The 27539-nt window shown below is 36.2% G+C and overlaps 1 protein-coding gene across 1 annotated transcript in view; it reads right to left on the bottom strand.

Moving 5' to 3' along the window:
* SKAP2 (src kinase associated phosphoprotein 2) overlaps positions 1–27539 on the bottom strand; it is a 118986-nt gene that overhangs the window by 12011 nt on the left and 79436 nt on the right. Inside the window, exons 9-11 of the mRNA XM_012571628.5 lie at positions 27439–27537; positions 7021–7089; positions 346–458 (exon numbers count right to left, since the gene is read on the bottom strand). Of these exons, the coding sequence (XP_012427082.3) occupies positions 346–458; positions 7021–7089; positions 27439–27537 (281 nt within the window). The remainder of the gene's footprint in view (positions 1–345; positions 459–7020; positions 7090–27438; positions 27538–27539) is intronic.

Consider the following 27539-nt stretch of genomic DNA (forward strand, 5'->3'; position numbering starts at 1 on the left):
AGGAATATAAAACAGGAAACAAAAAACATAACATACAAGATAACTTAAAATTCTACAAGGTTAACTTCTACAAGCAGAAAGTACATTGTCTCCTGTTAAGTCAGTTAACAAATGGTAGCCAAGATCTAACATGTAAATAAACATGCTTTAAAGTTAATTCCTGTTACATGGCTATGTTTTAATTGTGATTATAGTTCATTTGACAAAATAATTAATTGCAGTGGCTATCTGATTGCAGACAAAGGATCTGAAAGGGAGTGCCAATTTCCCCCCACAGAACTGTGGGAATGTGCCCTTGTGCCATGGCTCTTTTTACAACCATGTAGCCCCAGCAGTGTCTCATACCTTGCTGATAATGTAGATAACATCACCACGTTTAAATGTCAACTCATCACTTTCATCTCCTGTGCAGTCCCACAAACCTTGATAGAAATTGGCATAATCGGTATTTTCGCTATCTGCAAAGAAAACAGCACCTAATTATAAAACAACCAAGACTGAGGATAACTAAAGTTACTCTTTAAATTTTCAAATAGTACAAAGTAATTTATTAGCACACATTTCTTATTCTTCTTTTCAGAAGATCTCCTTCCTGCCATGAAAGCAAGTGAAAAATAAATTTAATGTGCAAGCCCTTCAGTGGCAAGTTGCATCACTGAGAGACATGTAGTTACAGGTTTTCAAAGCATTTTTCAAAGCATTTTTCAAAGCTGCAACTTAAAGCAGCTATTTTTCCTCTGCCAGTATATTTCTAGCAAGCCATATATGTATCCCAACTTGAAACTGATAAAACTGCTAGAATATAATTAATAACTATCAGTGAAAGGAAGCTAAAGTATTCTGTGATACACTCCCCCTCTCTCTCCTGTTCCAACAAAATTAAATAGCTTCTCTGAGAATCTCTGAGATAATCCTTGATTCTTTCTTCTGAAATATTGGAGAACTTGGAAACTGTTGCTGAAGCTGCATTTCAAAAATATTTGTGTCAGCTCCAGTTTAGGACATTAAGCCCTGGCTAAACGTGCAACTACACTACAGTCATAAACCCATCCTTCTAACAGCATAAGCACAATGGATGTGCTGTGTTCAAGCTGCCATACAGACCATTAACTGATTGATTATTTAGCACTCTTTGCTCTGTAATACGGCAATAACACAGTAATAAATGCTTTGTCATACATTTACAATACAGAGTACATCTATTGAAACACAGCGCTCACACACAGTTAAATACACTGGGTGCTTCTGTTGCACTGCAAACTATTTCCTGTTTTTAATTCCATGAGAATGGAGTGTGATGAGTTAATGCAAAAAGAATGTAAGCAATACCACTAAGATGACCGGTTACATTATGTATACACTAACCAGACAGAATGTATATGTACTAATAATTTACATCACTGGAAAGCTATCTTCTAATTCTGATAACATAAATATCACTGAACTGGCTAGATCAAGGCTGTCATCTTAGTTTTGTTATATGATCCTTGAACTGCAGGCTTGCTGGTTATTCCAACATACACATTTGCATGTCATTAGCACTCTACACCATTATTTATAGTTTACAATTTAACTATGATTGGTTCATTTAATTACCAAAAAAATCCTGCTAAAATATCAAGTATCAGGAGATAGAAAGCATCACAATATAAAATAATAGTGGTATTCAACTTGTGTTCTCTATTTTGGCAAATACTTCGATTTGATTTTTAATATTCTTTATATAAGCAAGAAGAGCTTATTTTCTCTTTCTCAATTTCAGCCTGTGTTCTGTGCTATCTTGTTTGAGTGGCAATACTGTCATAAGGCTAAATATTCACAACCTTCAATTCAAAGCTGCTATGGCAGTTATCCACCATTTAATTTTCCATAAACTGGTGATTAGGAGCTACGATTCGCTGTGTAGCACTAGGGGGCGTTCTGGCTGCTAGGGCCCAAAATCTTCTGTCGTCACCCCAAAAGCAATAATTAATACCCACATGAAAGCTCACAATCATTCAGAAATAAGATATTTGGTTATTTCAAAATGCACAGACATTTTAACATGAAGGCATAATCAGTTTGAAATGTTGCACCTCCAAATTTTGGCCCTTCCTATTTTTCACCTCATTATTCACCAATTTAGCATTAGACAATTATAAACAGTAATACAGGTTAGCACAAAATTAATTTGTGATAAATATTAAATCAGAATCTCTCCTTGGTCTTTTCTTACTGTACTGATCACACTTCCCAACTTTGTGTCATAAACAATAACATAAGCCCACATGAGAAAAAAATTAAAATAACTATTTTGGTATATCACACCTCTCATGTCTTTCATCAGTTGGCTTATTGATTTTGTTTAAAACACATTACTCAGGACTTTTACTTCTTCAGAACATCACTGAAAGAAATCATGACTTTCCACACTGACCTTTACCACTTTGAGCTCTGCTCTTACCTTTATGTGCCTCAAGTAATTCCCATTAACACTAAAGTGAGTTGCAACAGAAGAGACCCAACAGCGGGTAAGACATTCTCTCCTTTTATGTCCATCATGAGCATTTAATTAAGTTTTAAAGTCGAAAGCAACTCAATTAATAATGTGAACACACTGGAAAGATGCATTTTAAAACAAGCTTATTGCAACAGTGAAGATACAGACCAAAGACTCACCATGTCTCTGTACCCTCATTTGTGAATTCAACATAAGATAGGGTTGTTTAAATTAGAAAGCCACATTTTTCAGAAAAATATATACCAGTAGTCGAGGAACACAGAAACAAAAAGCATGGAAAGAAAGTGGTAGTGTAAGTTTGTGAACAACTATGCTGGTCTTTCAAGAAGTGTTAATTTCAAATCTGAAATCCCCTCTCATGCCCATCAGCACAGGCTTCTCCAAATTCTATAAGGGTAACTATCTATACATAAAAGACAGTTATAAATATAACTTCAGACTTTATACACCTAAAGTGAAAAGGGCTTCATAAAATGATTCATAGTGCTTACAAACACAGGTGTAGAATGAAGGGAAAAAAAAAAAAAAGCCTGCAAAAACCTCTGCAAAACACAAGCCCACTCATTCTTACTTTGGTCCCTTTCAGTTTGAAAAGATCTTGACAAATTTCCTTTTATTGCCACTGAAGAATGGTATAAAACAAAACCAGGAGGTCTGAGCAAAGGAATTTGGTATTTATATGGCAGTGAAATAATATGAAGCTTCTTAAACACATGTAATACCTGAAAACAGATGGATTTAGCATCAAGAACTTATATACTAATTACAGTTCAAATTCAAAAGGTATTGATTTGCAGGTGTTACTCTGTTACAATTACACAGTATTCTCAAACAAGAATTTTAAGGCATGTGATTTTCTTCAAAATATCACATGCCTTAAAAATACTATGATGACATGATTGCTAAACTGAAGTGTGTTGCATTTTGAAGGTATGGTCACTTGGCCACAAATACAAATAAGACACAATAAAAAAGCATTAAGTGTGTAGCTGAGGGCAGAAAGCAATTTGATTTTACCTACCCACTGCTTTGAAGAGTACCAATCCCAAGAAGTGGGTGAATAGGATTTTGGATAGATTGTTTCTCCAGAAAATATTTCTTCTGTTTCAGGACAGCTACCTGGATGAAATCTACTATCCAATAGTTATCAACAGCTACTATCCAATAGTTATCAATACTTTTCCAAAAATAATTCCTCATGGTTTACTTCAGCCATCTCTGCTTTTCTAGTAACGGTAGTAGGAACAATGGATATTTTTGTTCAATATTCAGATGGAAACACCTCAGAGTGGCTGCCAGCCACTGTGACAGTAGTCTCAAACTGCTTATTTCACTGAAAAATACTGGTATCTGACAATACATGCTTGAAGAAGGTGAACAGTTCAGGTTAAAAAAAAAATCGAAAATATATCACTCAAGCATGTATCTCAAATACTAGACTATTTAAAACTTAGGAATGCCCATGAGTTGCTCAAGGGGGAAAAATTATAATAATCTTCTAACAACCACAATAGACAGAAAAGAAGAATCAAACCACACCACAACTTGAAAAACAGAATAATAGTACATATTTCAGAGGGATTTAAGTGTGCTGTCCCACTGCAGCCTAAGGCAATCTAACTGCAGGGTGTTTAATTTCTGCCCCCTACATTGTGACGATTTTTACAATTCCCATTTCTGAGTACAAACCTGACAGAACACTAAACTGACCAAAACAGAAGCAGGAATTACAACCTAAATATGAAAATGCACTACATAAAACATTAGGATAAATGTGATTGTGCCCGATTTCCCTCAGTCCTCCATTTTAACATTGATGGTATGTAAGTTAGTAAACCCTACTATGGTAGTGATTTAGAGTCAGTAGTTTTATTATTTGCTTGCACATTCCTTGCCTAGTATATTAAACAGCTTGCCATGCTAAATCATGTTGCTCAACTCTTGGTAAGATTTTTCAAAAGTTAATAGTATCAGATTTGAAGATTATTTAACAACATTTGAAAAAGACATACTGTAGCCCCTTTTGGTAATGATGTGCTCAATATTTACCAAAGTGGAGGCTTAAAGATGGAGGTACAGCTGAAGCTCAAAATTAATGCTACCAGAATGAGTGTCTTACACAAGTGATATAGACTCTCCTTTTTACGTCTCAAGCACTGAACAAGACAAACCCTGTTAAAGAATCCAGTTTTTTGTTCTGATGATGCCCTAAACTTCAGAAGATGCCTGTTACCTACTTGCCCTTTATCCCACAGGCCAGAAAAGTTACAAAATAAGGGCAAGACAACTGTAGGATATTTATTTGGACTCAAACTCTAATCTATTTGAAGATGTTTGGTTTAATCTTTCTCATTCCCCTTCTTCTGTTCCTTAGTTATCCTAAAATCAACACATTTACACTGATAAAGAAAAAAAAAAAGACACTGAAATAGTGATTGTGGAAATGATAATGGGTAGACAGTCATAACAAAAAAGACCCATTAAGCCATATTATATAACTCAAGCTCTTCAGTGCTTTGGTGTTTTTAAATGACTAGGTCCCTAGCAATTAATGCAAAGCTATCCAGCAGCAAGAGTCAGCACCAAGTAGAACAGAATAAAAAGAACTTGAGTCTGAAAGTTAATTGAAGTAGAAATATGTTAGGGCTAGAAAAGAGTAGGAAAAAAAAAGAAATATTTTTGCACTAATCAGTTTGAGCTCACAGACAATTTGCACAATATTTTCTCTGAGTTCAGGTTTAGTAAAGGTAGGCAATAAATTAAACTTAAGAATGTATGCACTGTTTGTGTAGAAAATCATAAAATACTCTCAAGTCATGTCAGGTATTTATGATGTGATGCCTATCAGAAATACTCATGTCAACTCAGCCCTAAAAGTCAAACAAATTTCCAGTGTTAAATAGTGAACTATGTAAGATCAGATCAGAAAAGTATTGCTTGAAATGAACCTGACATCTGGGGGGAACTGCTGTGGTATCTTCAATGACAAATACTAATAAGACTGATAAGGCTGTTCCCATAACAATTAAATTTTTTCAAAAATGCACATGCTAAGGTTTTGGTTTTTTAAAAGTATGACCAATTAGAACTTCAGGAAGGTACATTAGGGAAAAAAATGCTGTTGGCAACTTTATAATTGGATTGACCCTATGCTCCATTATGACAATACACTTATAATTACAGTAATGTCTAAATGAGTACTAAATATTAAGGTTGTAATGAGTCATGTTTTTTTACACATGTTTTTAGCAGAGCACAATGCTAACAGCATCTGATGGCTTGGCGCTTGTTTCCTTTCCAAGAAAAGCAACCCAAAACTCCTCACAGCAACCTGTTCCTGCTTTCCTATATGGGTCAGGAAATCAGGCCTCTGTTTCCTCTCCACATGTTGCAACAGGAAGAGCACTGCAGAGCTACTTCCTAAAGGAACTCTTCTTGCCCACCCCTTCCTTGACAGCCCTGAAAAATTATGTGTATTATGTACAATGGGGGAAGGAGAGCCAGACTGCATGTCAGTGCAGGTCACAGTTACAATGCAGCAGATCTCAGAAAGGTGTAAGGTCTGATAAGAAGCGAGTCTTCTCTACTTGCTGTGTCAAATCACCAATAGTTTATCTAAAGGTCTGTGCCCTTGAAGTACAAAAATATATTGTTTTTAAGCATAACTGGAAATACCTTTCTATCAAGAAAAGTTGCCTGGCTGTGTGACTTTACATGGTGCATGCAGTTATTTTTCCAGTCCCAGAGATAATTAGCACAGGGGCGCTTTGCCAAGCTAAAGCTGAGAGAATATCCTTCACAGCCTTTCTGGGTATTCGTGTCCTTTTCCAATTTTTATGCTGCTGTCACTGGACTCTGGCATTTCTTACCTGATTCATTTGCTTTCTCTGGTAATCATATGCAATGAAGATATGCATGGCCAACATTTAAACAGGCTGCAGATCAATTAGTGGTCTTAAGTTTATCTGATTTTTATCAAAGAAGACAGAGCTTTGGGTCGATTGTCAGAGCCTGTGTCAAGTTGACCTTTTCAGAGACGTCTACATTGCCAGTCCCTTGGGCAACTTGTTGTCCCCTGTTAGTCTCTGAATGGCAGAAGTCTGTTCTGCTCAAGCACAAAGTATACACAGATGTCTATATTACATTCTTATAGGTTTGACAGCAACTGCATGTTGTATCTATAAACTGTCCTTTAGCAGTGACACTTCCTCAATGATGATAAGCTAATTTATGCATCTAAATCTCCTTTGTGCAGAAATGAAAGCTAATTGAGTCATTACAAAGTAATTCAGGAAGGAATACCTTGTATAAATTGGCTTACTTTATAAATCCTTCTCAAGTGGTTTTCATGCATCCTAAGTGGTGCTTAAGCAGTTTTGCTGCCATCATATACCCAGGTAAAAAAAGACAGCTTTACAGAGCTATAAAAACATTATTTTAAAACACCAAATGGAAGAGAGAAGAAAATAAAGGTATAAAGAAAGTGCATACACAAAATAAAGAGGAAAGGTTTTAATTACCTGAAACAGTGGTAACTTCCTCCTGGCTCTCATTGCTTGGCACTTCAGCTTTTGAGGAAAGACGTTCTTCTGCAAAACACATAACTGCAAATGAAATTCTGAAGGGCCACCTCAGCTGACAGGAATTACAGCCCACATCAGCCTGAAAAACACACTTTATATTTCCAGACTGTAAGCCTTGTTTACCATTTTGCATTTATACAGAAATTGGAACATTGTTATTTCTGTGGTTTCCGCCATCCATCCAAACACTCCAAGAGCTTTCTTTCAAAATCTCAGTTGTGAACATCTGTTTCCCTTTTCACTCTGGTCTGAATGCAGTCATATAGAGCTGCAGTTCTGTTGATTTTCAGTCATTCTGAGACAATTAGAATGAGGGTCCTCTTCTGCTGCATACATTTATTGCCAGAAAAGGATAAAGAAAAGGAAACCAAGGTGTGAAAATGAAATAACTCAAGCTCAAGAAATAACTCGGTTATAGAGAGCAGTATGCAACAAAGGCAGACAACATCTTACCTTCAACACTGTCCTACAGACACAGTAGCTCAACACCTGTATGATGGGAACACAGCCACTACAGATACCATGCCCTTCACTGCTCCTGCCCATTGTGCCTGACCACGGTTTTAAGCAAGCCAGACTCTATCAAACTACTTAGTGCAAGTTTAAGAGACAACAAAAGAGAAAACCTGGCAGTGATCAGCTCTAAAGCATGTTTTCTGGCTAGCAGGCTTGGAACGCTCTGAAATCCCCACAGGCAACTTTGAAAGATGTGCTCCATCCTCCCTGTCTGGCACAGACATTGAACTCTCTCATGTCCAGACCCTCACTTGAGTAAATCCACACTCTGCTCAGAACAGGGACACCAGATCTGCTCCTCACATTTCCCAGTACAGCGATACCAGATCTGCTCCTCATATTTCCCAGTCAACAATCCTGTTGATGATGCAAAAAAGGGGAACAAGCTTTTAGCTGAATCCTGTCTTTAGGCTCATAAGGAAGTAGAAACAAATTTATCTTGACATTTACAGTTTATCAAACTGACAAGGTTGCTGTACTGAATGAGGAAATAGTATTGATAAACCCACTTCTCAAACATGAATTGGACTTTTAATACATTTCAAGTCTCTGTATTTGCTACTCATCCCATTGTATATAGTCAAGCTTCTTTTTAAGATACACATTTCAGCAACTGATTTGGATATTTTACTAATGACAGACAACAGATGAAGCACTCACAGTGTTTAAAATATTCCTCATTGTGAAACTCTTATGTAATTGCCCATTTAGTTCGGCAAAGAGTGAATTTTATATCAAAATTTCAAAGGATTTTTTCAACCTTCTAAAAATTTAATCTATCCACAAGACTGTTCCTGCAAACATTAAAGCAGATGTTTAAAGCACAAGAGTAGACCTGTTGGACTTAGTATGCATAATTACTGCTAATCTCTATACACAATCCTACAAATATTACAATTACAACATAGGATTCACTTTATAAAGAGCTTTGAAATCCTGCCCTACTAAGCCAGCAAGATTTTTTCTTCTTGAACCTTGACTAGTTAAAAATCTGGTAAAGATTAATATTAACTATTTTGTAAACCAAGGTAGGGGGGAGAGAACAGGAAAAAAAATCCTAGCAATAGAACAGGAGAAATCTGAAGCTGTAGTACACACAAATCACTCTAAACTATGTTCTACATTTAGATGTTCAAATGTATTCCCCTACTTGGCATTAACATTTGTCACATATTTCCAAGTATGCTCATCTGTTTATTTTAAGAACTCACAATTGGAGCATAAATGGCAAAAATGCATCCCTATGTGCTGTCCAGAGCACTAGGAGGCACTGTCATTCTGTGGGTTTCCTACCATGGTTACACCCCTCACAGGGAGTAGTACCCCAGGATCAGTCACATTTGCTAGAATTTCTCCCTTTTCCCAGAAAAAACACCTTCATCCAACACACATGCTATTATATTATTCTTTCATAAAAGAGATGTTGATATTACATATTACTGAATGTTAGGACCTAAATCAGTTGCTCTGTTGAATGTCCTATGGATTTTAACTCTATCACTTGTCATAGTCATCAGACTAGTTTAAACTGAGGACTGACTGCAGCAGAGGGTATCCCAACTAAAGCAAAGAAGCAGCAGAACTTTGAAGAGACTTTTTTGTAAGGTGCTGCTGAATACATGTAGACTGCATTGTGATTTCACAGAAAATATCTAGAATATATGTATTATTCTCAAATATTTATTTCCTAGAAACAAAAGTTGACCAGATCCACATCTGAAGATATGAAAATGTCTGAAACAAAGCTTTTTGAATTTCAAAAGTTGCCAAATTCAAGCAAAAACTCACCATATTTGCATACTGGTTTGGATCTCAACCATCCCCACTTATCCCACCTTGCTTTATACTACAGAATTGTCACAGAGAGGACAAAGTTTCAGGTACAATTTGACTGGAAGAGGCACTCCAGAAGCATGCTAGACATGGTCCAGCTGTTAATGGGCATTCAGTCCATGGTATCAGGCTGAAGTCACTGCATAGGAAACCTCCTCTGAAACATGCACAACAAACATCAGGTCCTTGGCACAAACCTCAGCTTTATGAATCTGTTGCAAATGGTTCATGATATTTGCTAATGCAATCATACTCAGAGTGAAGCAGTTGTAGTAGTCTTGGCTTAGGGTAGTAAAAAAGAACCTGTGGTTCTTAACTTGTGTTTTCTGATATTATGGCCTGAAGCAGTAACTATGTGCAGGCGGTGTCCTTTAAACACAGCAACCTCGATTACCTTGGGAATTACAGCTGCAGTCTGATGCAACATGCATAATTTTGTGTTGCAACATGGCATAGAATCAAAAGATTAAAAATTGAATTTAAAAATACAGTAGAAATACTTCTGGTATTTTTAAGATACTGTGTATAAGGAGTCATGCATGCCTTTAAAATAATCTGTTGCAGTTTTTCCTCTGTATATCTCCTTCACACTATCTCTATCACTGCAGAGAGAAAATACTCTTTTCCACCTTCTCACTATGTCAGAAAGAGACTAATCCACACTAACCAAACCAATGAACTCTTCCAGAGCTGTAGATCCTAAGAATCCCTGAGATACAGATTATGTTCCATACTATGCTGATACTTAGAGACCTTAACAGCAAAATTTTTGTGACAATGCAACAAGGAACTAACTATATTTGTTAAAGGGGTTTTTTTTCAGTTAGTCCATGGAAGTTGCTGAAAATAATTTACTTATTCAATTTGCAGTTTGAAGAAAAAAACAGAAGAATAAGCACCCAATCACATATGATTCTACCATCCACAAAATTTTAAAACTGAACAATGAATTCTACATTTTTTACATGAATCAATTAAAAGGAGGAAGGAAAAAAGACTGGACTACTTGAGTATAAAATGGATAAGAGTTTGGCTTGAACAGTGCATTCCTCCAATGGAATGTGGTATCTCCATGATAAACATGCATAAATTTAGCAGTTTCCTTTACTAATATGTTACCTAATCATCTTTTTACATTACATTCTATTTAATGCCATTATTATTTGGTATTCTATTGCCTTTTAGTTTCTGACACATTGTCATTGCACAATACTAGTTTTACACCTTGAATAATCCCAGTTTGTGAGTTAATATATTCTATTCGATGCTTTGATTACAGTAAACAAAACCAGCTCAGCTATGCAGCAAAATCTACCAAACCACACAGATGGTTATAAGCTTTTCATTGTGTGGTTTCCATAGCAATCATATTGCAAATCTGGAAGCTTCTTGCAAATAAGCAGCTTGTATTTACATGCCTCTCGGCTGCAGCATAGAACACAACAACAAGTGAAGTTATTATTCCTATCACATATTGTTAGCAACATGACTGGAAGATGTTTTGATCAGTTCAGATAAAAAGTACTGCAGTGAACTAATTTTTCATCTATTTCATAATGATACAAGCAATCACACACTTGTAATGCACAGTCATGTCTCTTCATTTGAAATCTCACTGTAATGTCAGAAGGTTGTAAGCATACAAAGTCTTGTAAGATAGACACCCCTACAAAAAAAAATTATTATTAAATAATAATACACAGTGTCTTTACTATTGTACTTGCAGGGAGGACAGATGCATGCAAAACAACAGGTGTGTACATGAACTCAGCTGATGCTGAATATCACAGGTCTACACTGTTCTGCCTATGAAAAAGTAAAAGAAATAATGGCATGTTAACACCGAGAGTATTACTCCTCCACACTGCATTTTTGCTGCCAAATAATGACTCCACACAAATGCAAACAAGAACTTTCAAACCCAAATAAATGCTTACCATGGGAAAGAGTTAAGACCTTTTCTCTCCAGAATTTTCAGTTCTATGAATTGACTCACCCTCCAAATAGAATTACTCTAATAAGGAACATAAATCAACCTCACTACATAATTTTTTTAAATTAGCAAGAATTAGCTTTTTTAAAAACAAGAGTATGTTCAGAGAAACATTTAATATTTCCAGAGAATCAGCAATAAATGCACATAATTTAAGAAGATTGTTTACATAATTTGGCCAAACTGACATCTTGTGCTAGCATTTGTGGTAAGGGCTAGCGACCATCTGGGTCAAAGGAATATGTATTAATGCCCTGTTTTATGCAGGACAAGCAAATTGCCTTACCTGAGGACAGTGCTTGTTCCCAGCCTTGGGGATGGGGTCCTCTGCAGCATTCTCACCTCTACAGGCCTGTACACTTCACCTAAATCCTTAGTTTTAGCCTAAGCAGCTTCATAGAAAATCTAGTAGGGTTACTTGCCCTGGTGTATTTATAATGGCAGGGATTTTAATTTCTGGTATCTTCTTTTAGACTCCGCATCCACCCATTATACATGAGAGAGATCTCTCTGTACAAAGAGATCTTCAAATGCAATTAGCAAAACTCCAGTTATGATAATCCTCCAATATTCCCAAAGATCTGTCCCTTTTCCCCATCTTCTCTGGGACATGGCAGTTTACTGGAAGATTTACACACAACTTGACATTTCACCTCACCCTGCATTCCCATTAGCAGCCCAGTGTACTCTGTAAACAACAAAACAGTTTGGAAAAGGCTGCTGAAGGTGCTATTGTCTAGCCATGGTGTGAGTTCTTGGGAGCAGCAGAGAGGGGGAGACAAATTCTTGTTTTATTAATGCTCCACCTGCCTGTACAACAGTGCACGGTTTGAGACGGAAAATGCCTCCAGGACAGTGAGAAAAGTGGAAAACAAGTTGGCTGCTAGAGAAGAGATTTTAAACATGAGAATTTCTTACCATGACAGAAGAGAGGACATTTTATTGCTACTTCTGTGGGTCAGCTAGTTACTGTGGGAAGGTCTGGGACCCTGGCAAAGGGGTCAGGAACCCCCCTGTACAGAGCCCCGAGAGACACTGTCTGTGATCTCTGTCCATGGAAAAGAGTTTCCAATCTTACAGGATGAATTACAAACTTTGAGTGTTTGATAAGAGTAATAATTAAGTGTGGCACGGGTGCAAAAGTAAAATTTTAGGATTCTAGATTAGGGGTTCAAAGGGGACAAGATGGAGGAAATTGGGTGTGCCTTGTCCTTTTTCTTCTTCTTCATGCCCTCCATGTTTCACTGTAGTGTTGGCATTTTTCTATTGGTTTAGATTGGGCACACACTGTTCAACGTAGGTGATAGATATTGGTACATTATTGTAAATATAGCACACGTAGTTTCTGGTACATAATGTTTGTAACATCCCACTGGGGGCAGAGCCCCGCACACTGCACTGCAGGACAGACCTGCGGCAGGGCAGCAGAACATGTTACAGATAAGCAAGAATAAACAAACTTGAAAACAGCACAGATGAATTATGACTTCTTCTTTGGTAGCAGGGCTGAAAGACAGAGTCTTTCTGCAATCTCAGGATCATTTAAATATCACAGAGTCTGACAGTTACCACCCAACAGCTCAAACAAAAAAAAAGTTATATTCCTACATGGCAAACTTAAGGGTAAAAAAAACTAATTTCCACAACACAAGCAGAATGATAGAAACAGATCACTCAAACACAGGGTGAACACTGGGGTTGCAGACAAGATGACAACAACAGATGTCAGCAGAAGCAGAAGTTGCATCTGACTAAATGGTCATCATTGTGTTCAGAAATATGACAGGAAACGGGCAGTACAGAATTGTATTCCAAAAGAAGACAGAAAGAGATCTCTGGGTTATGAACAATATAAAAATACAACTTACAGAAAAATATTATGCATACTGAGATGCTTCAGTTTTAGCTGATGACAACCCATGCCTATTCCTAGGCAGATTTCTCCCAACACTTGTGATCCTAAATTTCTCCCAACACATGTGATCCAAGTCTGATTCCAAGATGGAGGCAAAAGGTTTCATTCAAATATAGCACCATCTAAACTGGATGGGACCTCCAACTAACACTTTTGCACAAGTTTTAACCAGATCTTTGAAAAAAAAAAAAATCAAAATTCTAAAGTAAGGTTAAATATATACACCACTTTTCCCAACCAGTAGACAGTACCGTAAGTCTGCTATTAATATTAACAACATCCTGACTTCTCAATGCCCTTGAATAAGTAGCACTGGCTTTACAAAGTGAAAAAGCTAGAATAACAAAATAATTTTGGAAGAGATGGGATCTGGGGAAATTGCTCACTCTAACACCCTGCTCTAACTCAGAAAGTTAGATCAGGTTTCTAGGAGACAGCATTTGGCCTCTTTTGGTACTCTACACTAAACTGTTCAGCAGCAATTTATAAGGGCCTGTGCATTTTAATAGCTCATGTATGACACAGCTGAAGCTAATGACTTTCTAGAAAAGGATTTGCTCAAATCACTCAGTTTTGTCCAGATCTTGCCAAGCCTCCAGATGTGAGGTTTCCTGTACTCCTTGAGAAATCCTGCACATTTTTCCCCTCAGTTGCACTCCTTTTATCTTTAAAAGGTGCTACTGTGCACCACTGTTATACCCAGTTGTCTAAGCAATCTGAATAACTAAACTAGCCAGCTCAGCTAAAAGTGAAGTACTGCCTCCTATTGAGAAGACCTTGGGAAAGTTACCTCATCATCCTCAAAGAAAAGAGCAGTAGATTTTGTTGTAAATTAACCCAGGATTATTGCTGCAAAAGAAGGAGAAGAAGTCACATGGGAGTTCTGAAATGTCACTTAGACATCTTCAAAAGAAAAAAATTCTCTCAAAACAACCTTTCTGTGGCACCACCTAGTGAATGTTAGCATATGTAATGGTCAGCCTTAACCAAAACCAAAAAGCATATAAAACATCCCCTTCTTAAGAAAAGTATTTTGGAGTTACAGCGTTTCCTAAACTGAAGAGTAAAGTAAACCAAAAAATTCCCTGTCCCACTAAGGACAAATAGCAAACACACTTTATGGCTGTGATTCTCTAGCGTTGAACAGAATAATGTTTGGGTCATATAACTGTTGCTATGAAGAATAATAACAGAGAGAAGTAGCAGAGAGAAATAAGTACATTTGGAGAATTGTTTGAGGGGGAAAAATATTCTTTCTAAATACATTTGTGAAAAAAGACACCACATTTCTCTTATATTACCACACACATAGCAATCCACATGAATTATAGCACAATGGATTTTAAAAAAATCACATTTTTAAAAGCTAGAAGATATTTTTTGGCCTCTCACTATTTTACTGGAAAAAACAAGCAACAAGTGATTAAAGAACAGACCTGTCGAGGAAAAGCAGCTACTCTCACACGCACACACACAAAAAAAAATCCCGAACATTTTTGGTACAGTCATCCACAGTTGCTGCAAACTGACCTTCTCACTCTACTGTGCAACCTTTTACCAATTTTTATGAAATCTAGGAGAAAGCTTTGCTTTACTTACCTTTTCTACTAGCTGAGAGCTGAATATATGTTGACACCTTTCCTCCTTATTTTTTTCCCCCGGTACTAAATATTCCAGTAACTTTGCTTGCCTGCCTTTGCCCCATTCTGTAGTTACAGCCAATATCCTCTTCAGACCCCACACTTTTGTATATCTATCAAACACAGAAGGTGTTAGTATGAAAGTGGCTGTTTCCAGGGCTTCACAAGGCCCTTCATATTTTAATAAAAAACTGTCAAAATGGGAGGAAAAATATTCTCAGTCACCTGAATGACCAAACAGAATATATTCATTCACTGGGACAACTGAATAATCCACAGAGGTGCAGGCAATTCCCAGTTCTAGTTATGAATATATTAAGATTTCATGAACTCAGCCTCCTGCTTGGAGCTTTCCTTGCAAATAAGCAATCTTCAGTCATGTTTTGAGTGACAGCTCAATTCAGCTTAGTTGGTCACTTCCTTGCATTAGTCTTCCAAACAACAAATAATCTAAAATCTCTGATTAAAACTAAACCAAAACCAATCCTCTCAATCTTTTTACATACTCTACATTGCCTTTTTTTTTTTTTTTCTTTTGTGGGTGGTAACATAGATACAAAAGAATTAAGAGTTTGTCAATTCAAAGTTAAAGTAGGAAAAAAATTGCTAGTCTGACAGAACTAAAAGAAAGAGAAATATGTTACACCAATCGCAAGCTTTGGAAGAGAGGAGATAGAAAAAAGGCAGAAAAAGCAGGAGTATCTACTTGGGAAGACCACTTATAATGCCTAATTTTGGGATATTAGCATTTATTTGACAAAATTATCTAATTATTATTAATAAAATTCAATAGAAATATGCCAAAGTGCAATATGCCCTGCATAGAAATAAGAGATGGGTTTTGCACTGACCTTTTTATTTCCTCATGAAAAAAGACCTGATAATAGTAATTCTTCTCAAGAGAAAAGATAAAGGTCATCACAAGCAAGTTCATTGTGGATATGCACACAATTATAATAATGAAGAATAAAAGAAATTACAGAGATCCACTTCCAGAAACTCATTCATTGATTTCCCATTTTCATATTCATAGACACTTTGTCATTATTTACAAATGAAGTCACTATTTCAGGGATTTTTTTTGTCAGAAATCAAGTATTTGTCTAATCCTATATGTTGAGTGAACTGGTCAGAATATATTAATATCAGAATGGGCCATCAAAGAAGGTGAAAAATTCATAAGTGACTTCAAAATCCAGCTCAGTACAAATTCCTTAAGCTTCACTAGGTACTTTTTTTAAACCTTACCTCTACTTTTTTCTAAGCAAACCTTACCTTTGCTTTTGTGTTTGCTTTTTTCTTACATTTTAGATAACAACTTCCACACTTGAACAGAAGCATCTCTGAATATAAAGTGTCATGTTAAATTTCAACAAAAGCACAATTTTGGCTCTGCTTCTAAAATTGCTTCTAAGGCCCCAATTTTGGCATACCAAATTGAGGCAACAGACATCCTACATAAATCCATTCTTAAACATTTAAAGAGAGAATAAAATATTTTATAATGCTACTCTTAACAGGTCTCAACAATGTAGGGGAAAAGCTTTTGGGTTTTAATGTTTCTACATGCTCATCAAATTATTTGGTTGATTAACAAAAAATCTTCCTTGCTTCCTTCTCTGTTCTCTGTCACTCTAGCAAAAAAATAGTTGTAATTATTGGACAGAATGCAAATTAGTTTCTCAAAGGGAAAAAAAAACCAATTTTAAGTTTATTCCATGGTTCTATTGTAGGTTCATAGGAATCTGTGCTAGAGATTGCTGGCCTAAATATGTGTGGCATGTACATAAGAATATTCTTTTAAACATAATAAAGATTTATATGAATTCACTGTAACTAAAATTAATTTGTTTGTTCTCTCAACCTGTAATAGCTCTTAGCTATGTAAATAATTTAAGTGTTCAACATGACATTTTATAAACCTTATTATTAAAATGTTTTGCTAAAATAAATGTGGTGGCTATTAAAATCTACATAGAAAATATAAATAGTTCCCAATGTAAATACATTTAAAAATCTAATATTCAATTAACTAATCTATACTGTATAACTCTGTACTACAGTGTTATTTGACAACCACGTACAGCAGTTAATATTTCTCAAGCTTAAATTTATATGATAGAAAATGTCTGTAAATGTCAAGTAAAGTTTCTCATAATCATTGATCAGCAGCAAGTCTTAAATTTAAAAGCCATTTCTGAAAACTACATATTCTTAATTGTGACAAATGGGACTTGACATAAAATTTACATACATACAATTCATAAAGCATCTTGCTTAAACCACATCATATCCTATAATAATCTCCAAGGTTAATGTATTCAAATTTATAGTATGATTCCTGAACTTACGCAAAAAAGGGACAAAAGGCAAAGCAGAGCTCACATCAGTGAAATGAAACACAATACAGTTGTTGGCATGTTTCCACAAGCAAAGTCTGGCTCCCAGATGCTTCTCTAGTAACTCCTTTAAAAATGTTATACCAGGACATTTTTGCATTCCCTGTGTTGATCACTAACTGCACACTGACAAAAAAAAATTCAGCAGTTTTCACCCTTCAGGTATTTTCATTAAAGATAGCAAACCCACATTACTGCTATTTTGCACTGTTTATAGCCCGGGCCATTAAATGAAATTATGTCAACTATGCTAAATCCTTTCTCCAACTAAAATGATGAAATTAAGTGAAAATGTTATTGCTGTGATTCACTAATATCAGGTTAAATCAGAAATATGCAGAAAATTATAGCTGCAATGCAGACTGTTTACATGTACCACATTTTGGATAATAGTGCCATATTAATCTCTACAAAAACGATCCCATTTTTCAATTCTCATACATTAGGTCCATACTGGGAGCTGCCACTCTGGATGGAAGATCTTACTAGCCCTATGCACCACAAATCACAATGCACCTCAGAGAGAAGAGGTAGGACAATGGGATATGGCAATAACTCGTGCAGATGACAACCACTCCTCAGGCAGCTCCCCAGGTCAGTGTGGGATTGGTGTGCAGTTGTATCTCAAAAGAACCCATCACTTCTGGAGTACCATACTACTAGAATTCACTCCGAGATGGTGCTTTCAGACTGCCAGAGACACAACACAGTCCCAGTTGCACTGTAAAAGCACTACTTGTATGTCCGAGATAGGCAGTTCATTCAGGAACTAGGTTTTATGTCCTGTATGGAAGTGATAACAAAATCATACCCATCTTGAATTTTTGTTTACTGAATTACCTCAAATTGCTGTTCAACATCTACTGATAGAAATGTGTCATTTCTTGTCAGAGAATCATACAATCATTGGGGATGGGAGTAACCTCTAAGAGCATCTCATTCCAACACCCATGCCATGGGCAGGGACAGCTTCCAATGGATCAGGTTCCTCAAAGCTGCACTCAACCCACCCTAACACACTTCCAGCAATGTGGGGCACCTACAACTTCTCTGGACAACCTGTTCCAGTGCCTCACCACCCTCACAGCAAAGTATTTCTTCCCAATATTTGTTCTTAATTTTTAAGGAAGTAAAATTTGAGAGGGGTATGCAAACAAGATAAATTCACTTAGTATATTTTAGGACAACAGAAGCACAACCCTCATGCTAGGATCCACAGGCCTTCAGGTAGATAATGCTTCCTTTTGAAAATGCAATTCCTTCCTCTAATCCCCAGTGCTCAGTTAAGATTCAAGGACAGAATAATTGTTACAGACTGCTAAGACAGAATGCTTCCACAACCCAAAGGTGGAAGCATTGGAATATCTTCTTTAAGGATATTTTAAGTTCCAGAGATCCTAATTAGTTTTTATTAAAACACAGAGTTTTTAGGTGGAGGAAAATAAGATCCGCTAGGAAAAGTTATGACTTCAAAAAAAAGACTGAAATAAAGTATCCACTGTGACAACCACCCCCCTTTTGGATAAGACTGTCCTCCTGTCTTGCCATCTAACACAAATCTCACTGACTTGCCAAAAAATTTTCCTCAGTCTCTTCCAACTTCTTAAGAAAAGATTCTCCCCTTTGCTGCTGAAGCTTATCTGTCCGCCTGGACCCTGCACTTCCCTGGAGCATCCCTCTGTTGCCTCTAGGGCACAGCAGACTGAGATATCTTGCCCTCTCTGCCTGCTCCACTGTGTGGGCCAGGAGCTGGACTCTGCTGACTATTTTCCTTTCCTAGGAGCAACCATCCTGTTTCTTTCAAAAAGTTGTACCCAGCCCATGGAGCTGCAGCCAAGACAGGGAAACAAGCAGCCTTTTCCTGCGTTACCTGCTTTATATATGTGTAAACTAAACATGACATCTATTGCAAACACAGTACGCTGCAACACACAAATCAGATACACATGCATACAGCCACAAAAATTCACAAAGCTCTGGTTAACTGGTAGCATTTTCTGAGGTTAATTCCTCCATTTTGAGAAGAGTGGGAAGAAAAGTGAGTAGCAAACTGAAAGGAAAAGACATTTTACAGAAGGATTTATGCTGATGCATTTCTTATGGCTGAAAAATTCAAATCAGATATTTGTATCTACAGTAACAGCATGATTAATTCAGCCTTTAGAGCCCACCTTGCTGGGTCTTATTTGAGAATTCAGTTGTACAAATTATGGTTCTTTAATAGCTACCTTGTGGAAACCAGAAAAGTTGAGAAGTGATAGCCTGAGGCACCAAATAACCTCTGGTTGCTCGTTTCTCAAAAAACTCTATCTAATGGTTTTAATAGCTTGATATGCAGTCATTCATCACAAAATCAAAAAATCAAGGTTCTTTGATCTATCTATATAGTGTTTATCACATTCATACCCAACCAGTAGAATAGACCCAATACTTATTTCTATTTTCATAAATATACATAATAAAATTGATGTTTTACTTCAAAATACTAAACTGCAGCAACTCCTCAAATTTATGCTTAAATAACTATCTCTCATAACAAGACATGTTTTCTGAATGCCTGCATAAATTGTATTCCACTGCTTCTTAATTAAATAAAAACAGTGCCACCATAGAAAATTTTGCTTTCAAAAGAAAATACTTTGGGTCCACAATCCATTGAAGACATGCAAGCATAACAAAGCTTTGTTCACATTTAACATGAAGCCAGCTGCCAGAAACAGAGTCAACACTGAAAAACTACGATACAAATAAAATCACTTTCTGTGACTTTTTTCTTGCCAGGATGACAAGTTTTCCTGAGAGAGGATTCTATCTCTTAATAGCAATCAGTTTCTGTCATACACTGTTCACATCAAACTGGTTTTACAAATCAATAGAGTCATTGTTTAATGCTAGTACACTGAAAACAGAATAAAACTTTGACCAGTACCTTCTGATAAAAAATCTTCTTTCCATAAGTAAATTCATTTCAATAAGCTGCGAGCTAATTAGCTTTTGAAGGAGTTCTTTAAACATAGAAAAGTATTATTGAAAATACTTCCGTTTTCGATGTGCCTTCTAATTTTAAGCAAGTCAGTTTTAAAATGCCACTAGACAATAGTTTATTCAGTGGTGTATTTTTTGTTGGCTTTGGTTTGGTTTGGGTTTTTGGTTTGATTGGATTTTAGGGTACTTCTCTTTTAAAGTCTGAAATACATAAATAAAATCCAGCATTTGCTAATGTGAGACTTTGATAAACACAGCCTTTCCTACATGAACACCTTCGATGTCTTCTAACAGTTGACCACAACATCAGGAAAATCACTATTTCCTCCACCTGTAAACTCTGAAATCTATGTAGCCTGAAACTATGAAGTTTCTCATGCAGTTCCAAGAGAGGAGAACAAATATCTATCCCTAATAGCACACACCTTCCATTTATTCTAGATACTGTAATTGACTGCTTTGAATCTCACAACTGACCAAATTTTTTGCAGCAGAGGTATATCATTCAATAAAATATAAATAAAGAACATTATTTTAAGAGTGTATCAGTGGGAAAACCCACTCTGAGTCCACTCAATCAATATACCTCTCACATGCAAATCAGACTAAATATGAATGCTCAGTTATTGGTCCACTTTTACTGGCCTACTCACTTTTGCAGAAGTGTGTGTGATGAGGGAGCAGGGATGAATTGCACCATGGACAGTCGGGTTTCTGACAGCTGTGGGCCAACTGTTGTTCACAGACGGCCACTTTATATTCACTTTAAAAGAAATGCATGAGCCTGTGAACCTTATTTCTCCTCACAAAGACCTGCCACTTCCCACTCAATGGACATCTCATTCTTTTCAGCTACACCAGATTGTCTTACCTCCTCTTCCATCACTGACACCCAACATCAATGGAAAGAAGGGCTCCCTCTTTAGATGTAGAATTACAGTAATTGAAGATAACGCCCAAGCTCTTGTCGCAGGCAAAAGCTGAGGTCCAGGTATCAAGTTCCTAATCACCTTGTGGATGCAATGTCTTTAAATATTTGTCTGGGTTCATAACTCATATCTCTCTGAGCATTTAGTACTAGTTGAAGGATAACTTCAAGGCATATATAAATCCTGTAAGAGTATTGCCTCAAAACTCAGAGTGACAGAATTCCAACATGGCTCCATTTCATCAAAGGTGCTGGGATTCAACAATATCCAGTTAAAAGAGATTGTTTTTCAATCATTTCCATGTCTGACACTTAGCAGATTCCAAATCCCAGTGATCAAGACAACAAAACAACATGTCTTGGACCTAAAAAATAAATTTCTTCCTTTATTACTCTCTACACTAAAAAGTAATTCACATCTGCTTTTCACTGCTCTTGTATTACTTTAATTACTTTTGAATTACAGCTGAGTATAAGCACCCTGTAGCACCTCCTTGTTCTTATTCTAGTATTCTACCTATCAGCAAGATAGTATGTGCAAAAATACTCCATTTATACAATAACATAATGGCTAATCAAGTGAAAAATACTTCTTAAGAACTCTGAGATTCAAATTTTGGGAAAAAAAAAAAGTAGAATCCTCACTCTTTTAAAAGGAAAAGAGTCCATTGCTGTGTTCTTGAATCTGAAAGGTGTTTTCATGGAAAATATTCAAAAAAACTTTCAGACATTACTTTGAAAACTTTTCTTTAGTACTGTCCTCAAGAATGCTGATCTTACACAAAACTTTTCAATTATTCCTGACCCTACCTAAATTTTATACTTTGAAATCATTTGCTAATTAAAAGCACTTAGAATTCTTTCTGTGGAAAAAAAATATGATAGCACATTCACATTATATACAACTTCTGGACAAGTTCTGGACAAGAACTAAAGAATTTTGTAATTACTGAAGGCATGCAATAAACACCGCGAGGAATTTGGACCATATGCCAAGATATATAATATAATATAATGACTTAGCAGCAATGATCACAGGTAACATCTCAGACTCCATAATCACCCATGTCTCTGCTGACTTAAATCTACTCCTCTGGTTTGCAAGGACCAATTAACAGTTTCTTTCTTTAAGCCTACTGGTTTTAAGAACTAATTGTACAGCTGTAATGCACACCTGGGACTGCTTGGCACCAAATGCTGGGTTCTGGCCCACATACCCTGGCTGTGCTATAAGAAGCAAAGGTGTCCTAAAAAGAACTTTCATTAACACAGTGCTGTGAAATCTTTACTTCTAGTGTCAAGAAGTCAATATATATGGCATTATATCTTGAGAAAACAAATATATGCCATGAGTGTTCATGACTGCCAGATGAAACTTACACTCCAACTCCACTACATACATTATCTCCTTCTTTCCAAGAAGAGGTAAATCAGAGAACATGTTCTTTTCCCTCCCTCACCCTCATGCTCATCAAAAGAGTACCACATCGTAAAAGAAATTGATTCTTCAAAACTGTAGCAGTCCAGCAAGAAGAAAGGATGAAGATGGTATTGTTATGCTGCCTAACTGCAGCAGTATACTGTAAGAAAAAAACAAATCATGAAAGCTGCTTAAAGATACAAACATAAGAAAGAAACAGGATGTTCATTCTCTACGTTCGTATTCAATGTCAGAAATGTTCTGAAACAACATCAATATAATTTAACTATTCAAAATGCTTTGTTTAAAATAAGTAAACAAATGGAAGTGTTTCTTTGCACAGCACACTTCTCATTGCATGAAAGTTAAAACACTTCTTACCTTTCCCTGAGCTTTGCCTTAGTTACAGTTTCCCTGCCTAAGCTTCCAACTACACTGCAAAACAGAATTATTGCCCAGAAACCTGGGTTTGACCAAACAGTTTGGCAGAGGATTGATAACAAGAATCAAAAGACAAACACCAGGTTTCCATTCCCATTATCCTGTGCCCAATTAGAAACTGAATCAATCCTCAAATTTAATTTACCGAAAACTAAGAACTGATGCAAGTTATATTAGCTGGAGATCACCACAGCACTGAATTTCACCATCCTTTCCCCTTTTTCACCTTAAAGTTCTCTGTGTTATAGACAGGCTAAGAAGAGATGACATAAAGCCCCAATGCCAGTCTTGTTTCACATTACATTGCTTCATGATTTCCAACCTTATTTGTTCTGTAAGGGCTCTGTAAGGGAGTTTTACTTTTGTGCAGCAAAAAAGCACAACCAAAATAAGAATCAAAACTTATCTTTAATCATTTTAATGGAAATAATACTGCATACCACGGAAAGTACTGCTATAATGCAAGTTTGTGAGGAGAAAGAGAACAAAAGAAAAAAGCCAACACAAAACTGAAAATTAAGGTGTTAGCTTAGATTAACTGCTTTTTTCCTGCTGGGCCAGAATGTGGTAGACAGCACACAAACTAAGCTGAGTTTGAAGACAGGATTAAGGGGGTAGCCAGTAGTTGACATTGCAGTTTTCGGTATGTGCTTCACACAGATGTGAAACCACAGAAGACAATACTGAAGGCCCTTAAACTATGTCACTGAATCCTCAAGTTAATAAAAAAATTCTGTCTTCAAGGGCTGTAACAGATGGGAACAACTTAAAAGCTGGCACATGTTCTGTTTTATGACAAGGACAACTCCATTGTTTAAAATACCACAAAGCTAGAAACTCTATGCATCAACTTAGCTTCACCCAGAACACAGAATTATTTAATACTACAGTTTCAGAAGCTATGATACAGCTTGTAACATTCAGCTGTGGACTGAAAAATTATATATAGTGACTAAGGTAGAAAATAAATAGCTAATTAAGAAAAATGGTCCTTTACTAACAAGTTTTTTCATTTTGCTTAGCCAAGTTTTCCTCCATGATTAAAAACCAAAAAGACTAAAGCCTGGTTGGCTGAAGACAGTGTAAAGATTTCTTTTCCTGAAGAATCTTCCAAGGGAAGTTTTACAAGTTGGGAATTCTTTGGAAGTTCTGAAGTTTGTTTTTTTTTTTACTTTACCTGAATAACCACAGTAAAACACTGACTAATACTGAAAACCATGAAAATTATCTTTTCATGGTAAATATTAATTTGTATGGGCTATTAAAGAAGAAAGTGACTTAACAGATCAAAATATTAAATTTCCTACATCTCTTTGTACCCTCCCAACTATCAACCTGCCAGCAGACAGTACACAGTGTATACCACTGAAATCTATGCTTTAGGCTAATAGTCTCTTGGCATTCTGAACACTGGTTTGAACCTATCCAGCTTCTGCCTGGAAAATTCATCTACACTGTCTCCTGACACAAGCAGGAGAAAAAAAAAAATAGCTAAGCAATGAGATAGCCAGTGTCAGTCCAGATTACTGTCACAGTTCTCAAAATTTCCCAATTTTCAAAACCATACAAAACTTTCAATATGCTTTTTTTAATCCAAAAACTCTTTATTCAAATACCAAACCAAATATTATCAACTGAACTGGTTTCATTTCCTTCTGAAATGCTGGCATAAAAACCACCGGAAGACCATAGAAATGCAAAATTTTACTTACTTGAGAAAATGCAAATTATAACCAAATAAATGATAACACAGTACAATGAGTTTTGCACCTGAAATTCAATATTTATAAAGCTAGTGGATCTGTGAAAACAGAGGATTAGAATCCTGTAACACAAATATCCTTTGAGGAGAAAAAGAAAGTGGAGATTAATTTCTTGTCCCTCTTCACAAGAATCTAGCATGTTTGCCTTTTGCATTCCAGAGCTTAGCATAGCTTTGCAGCTGTACAAATAAATTTTTTCTGTTCTCTTAACGGGCATTCCAGATTTCTTATTTGTTCTATATTATTATGCCAGGTAACAGCAGGGATAATGATGCTCCACCCTTTGACCATGAAAGGAAGAAAGCATAATTCACTTACCTGGGAAAACAGAAAGGACAGCCAACTGTAATTAAATGCAACCAATCAGGTCTAATTAAAGGAGATGAACCAAACTGGAGTGCACTCTTTTACCATCAAGTTTAGATGAGCAGCTACACAAGAAACAAATAAGGCCTACTCCTGTGAGGTTTGTCAAGCAGCATTTCATCTAACATATGGATTAAGAAGAAAAGGACTGCTCTGGGGCCTCAGAGCCACAAGTCTTCAATTCCATTTAAGCATATGATTATTAAAGCATGTTCATGGAAGATAAAAGGACTAAATAATCACCTAAAATCTGTTGCAAACTTATGCTTTATTTTTATTTAATTATGTCAACACATCAGAGTGAAAACGAAAAGCTCCACTGTAAAACGTAAAATGGTCTTTCCTGAGAAGTTCGCAATTCCAATGGATGAGATGGAAAAAGCATGAGATAAAGGAAGATAATCTCTACTTGATAACATGAAAATGAAGCACACTCCAAGATCACAGGGAAATAAATTAATTTGACTAAAAAGTGAAACTAAATTTCTTGAACTACCTCTTCTTTGTGATATTGTTACATTTCAGGTTTATTAGCCACATTAGGAGATAACAGCTGAAAAAAATGTCATAAAACTGTTATATAAAATGAGAAAACTGTCATAAAAATGGGATGTAAATGAAAATACTCTAAATTCCTACAGAATCACACCAAGGCAGCAATTCACAGAAGACAGAACCCCAGGCAAAGAACTCAAAGTCTGTATTAACCAATGTCCTTCTCCCAGTATTTTATGTATTAGTGTTCCAGATCTACTTTCTATCTGACATTCAAATGAACAGGTAAGGTAACAGAAGCTCAAAAAAAGAGTAATTATCCCAGGATATATGTAGAGCTTCTTTAACAAATGCATAAGCAAGCATACAAGACCACTTTCTATAAGAACCTCAGCACCCAAAAAGCACTGTAATATGGTTTGGATGTATCTTGTAGCTATAAGATTAAGCCCAGTAATGTAGTTTTTATATTCACTGCAGAGAGTTTTTCAGCATGTATGACACCCTGCATGTCACTTCAGCAGAACATGCATTCTGTGTTGAAGCGATCTAGGTACAATTCAAAGATATGGAACAACCAAAAAAAAACAGCTCCTAAAGATATGTCATTTTATATCTTATACTTTTATGATATTCATTTTCACTAGACACTTGGTTTTTTCACCCTTTATTCACTGAAATGACCTGAAATTGAAAATCAAGGCAAAGAGACAAAGTGTAAAATGTTCTTTTTTTCTAGTGGTCAGGAAATTTTACCTAATAGATGCAGAATGTTAGTCAGCATCACATGAAACAACTCATTTTTCCTCTCAGATTATTGCTGATAATCGTACTGCTCCAAACAACAAGGGGTATAGAACTCTATTTCATACAAAGTGATTATTAATTGTCATATCACTTCAAAGTATCACTTGCTAACTAATGATAACTGAAAAACTAATTTTTTTCACAACTTCCTAAAATTTAATAAAGAACAGCAACCTTTCTCCTAGTACTTGAATGGCTATAATCAAGAACTTTTGCCAACATCTTTTGCTTTGTTTTGCCATCTGGCAGAGGCAGTTGAACATTTAGAGCCATAGTCATTCGACCACATTGGAAAGTCCACAGTAAAAAATTTCTGTATCATCACAGCCATGATGGAAAGCATGAAACGGAGCAGTGTCAACACTCATATTGCTTTCTTTGCAGTTCATTTCCAGAGTCTTTTCAAACAAACATGTTGCTTTCTTGCAGGATTGTAACACCCATGTATTAGGAAGAAGATGGTAACATTTGGAACAACAGAGAACTTCTGCTCAATACAAATGCCAAAATGAATAAAGAAAAAAATAATGGGCATGTTGCTGGAAAAAGCTGTAAGGCTTTTCAATTTTTTAATTAAAAAAAATTGCATACCAGAAAATGTTAATGAGCTGAAGGTCCCCTGAGTTCACTTTTACACATTCTGTGCTACTTTGATGTCCATGCTAAAGAAAACCGTTCTCACCCAGAACTGAAGACATTCTTTTTTCAATGTCACAGCAAAATCTGAAATTTAAAAGTATCTTGTTCATCATGCTACTCTACTCAGTTTCTTTAAGCCACTCAGAGTTATTAATCTGGAAGTAGAAAAGACAAAATGATCCCAAGTCACAAAGTTAGAAAGAATTCAACAATACCTTTAACTTCTTCATAAATGCTATCATCTATTGGTTCACTGTTCGCTTGTCCAACATCATCATATTCCTCCTCCTCAGGAATAGCATTAGATCCCGTATCT

The sequence above is a fragment of the Taeniopygia guttata genome, chromosome 2 (assembly GCF_048771995.1).
Source record: "Taeniopygia guttata chromosome 2, bTaeGut7.mat, whole genome shotgun sequence".
NCBI classification, from domain to species: Eukaryota; Metazoa; Chordata; class Aves; order Passeriformes; family Estrildidae; genus Taeniopygia; species Taeniopygia guttata.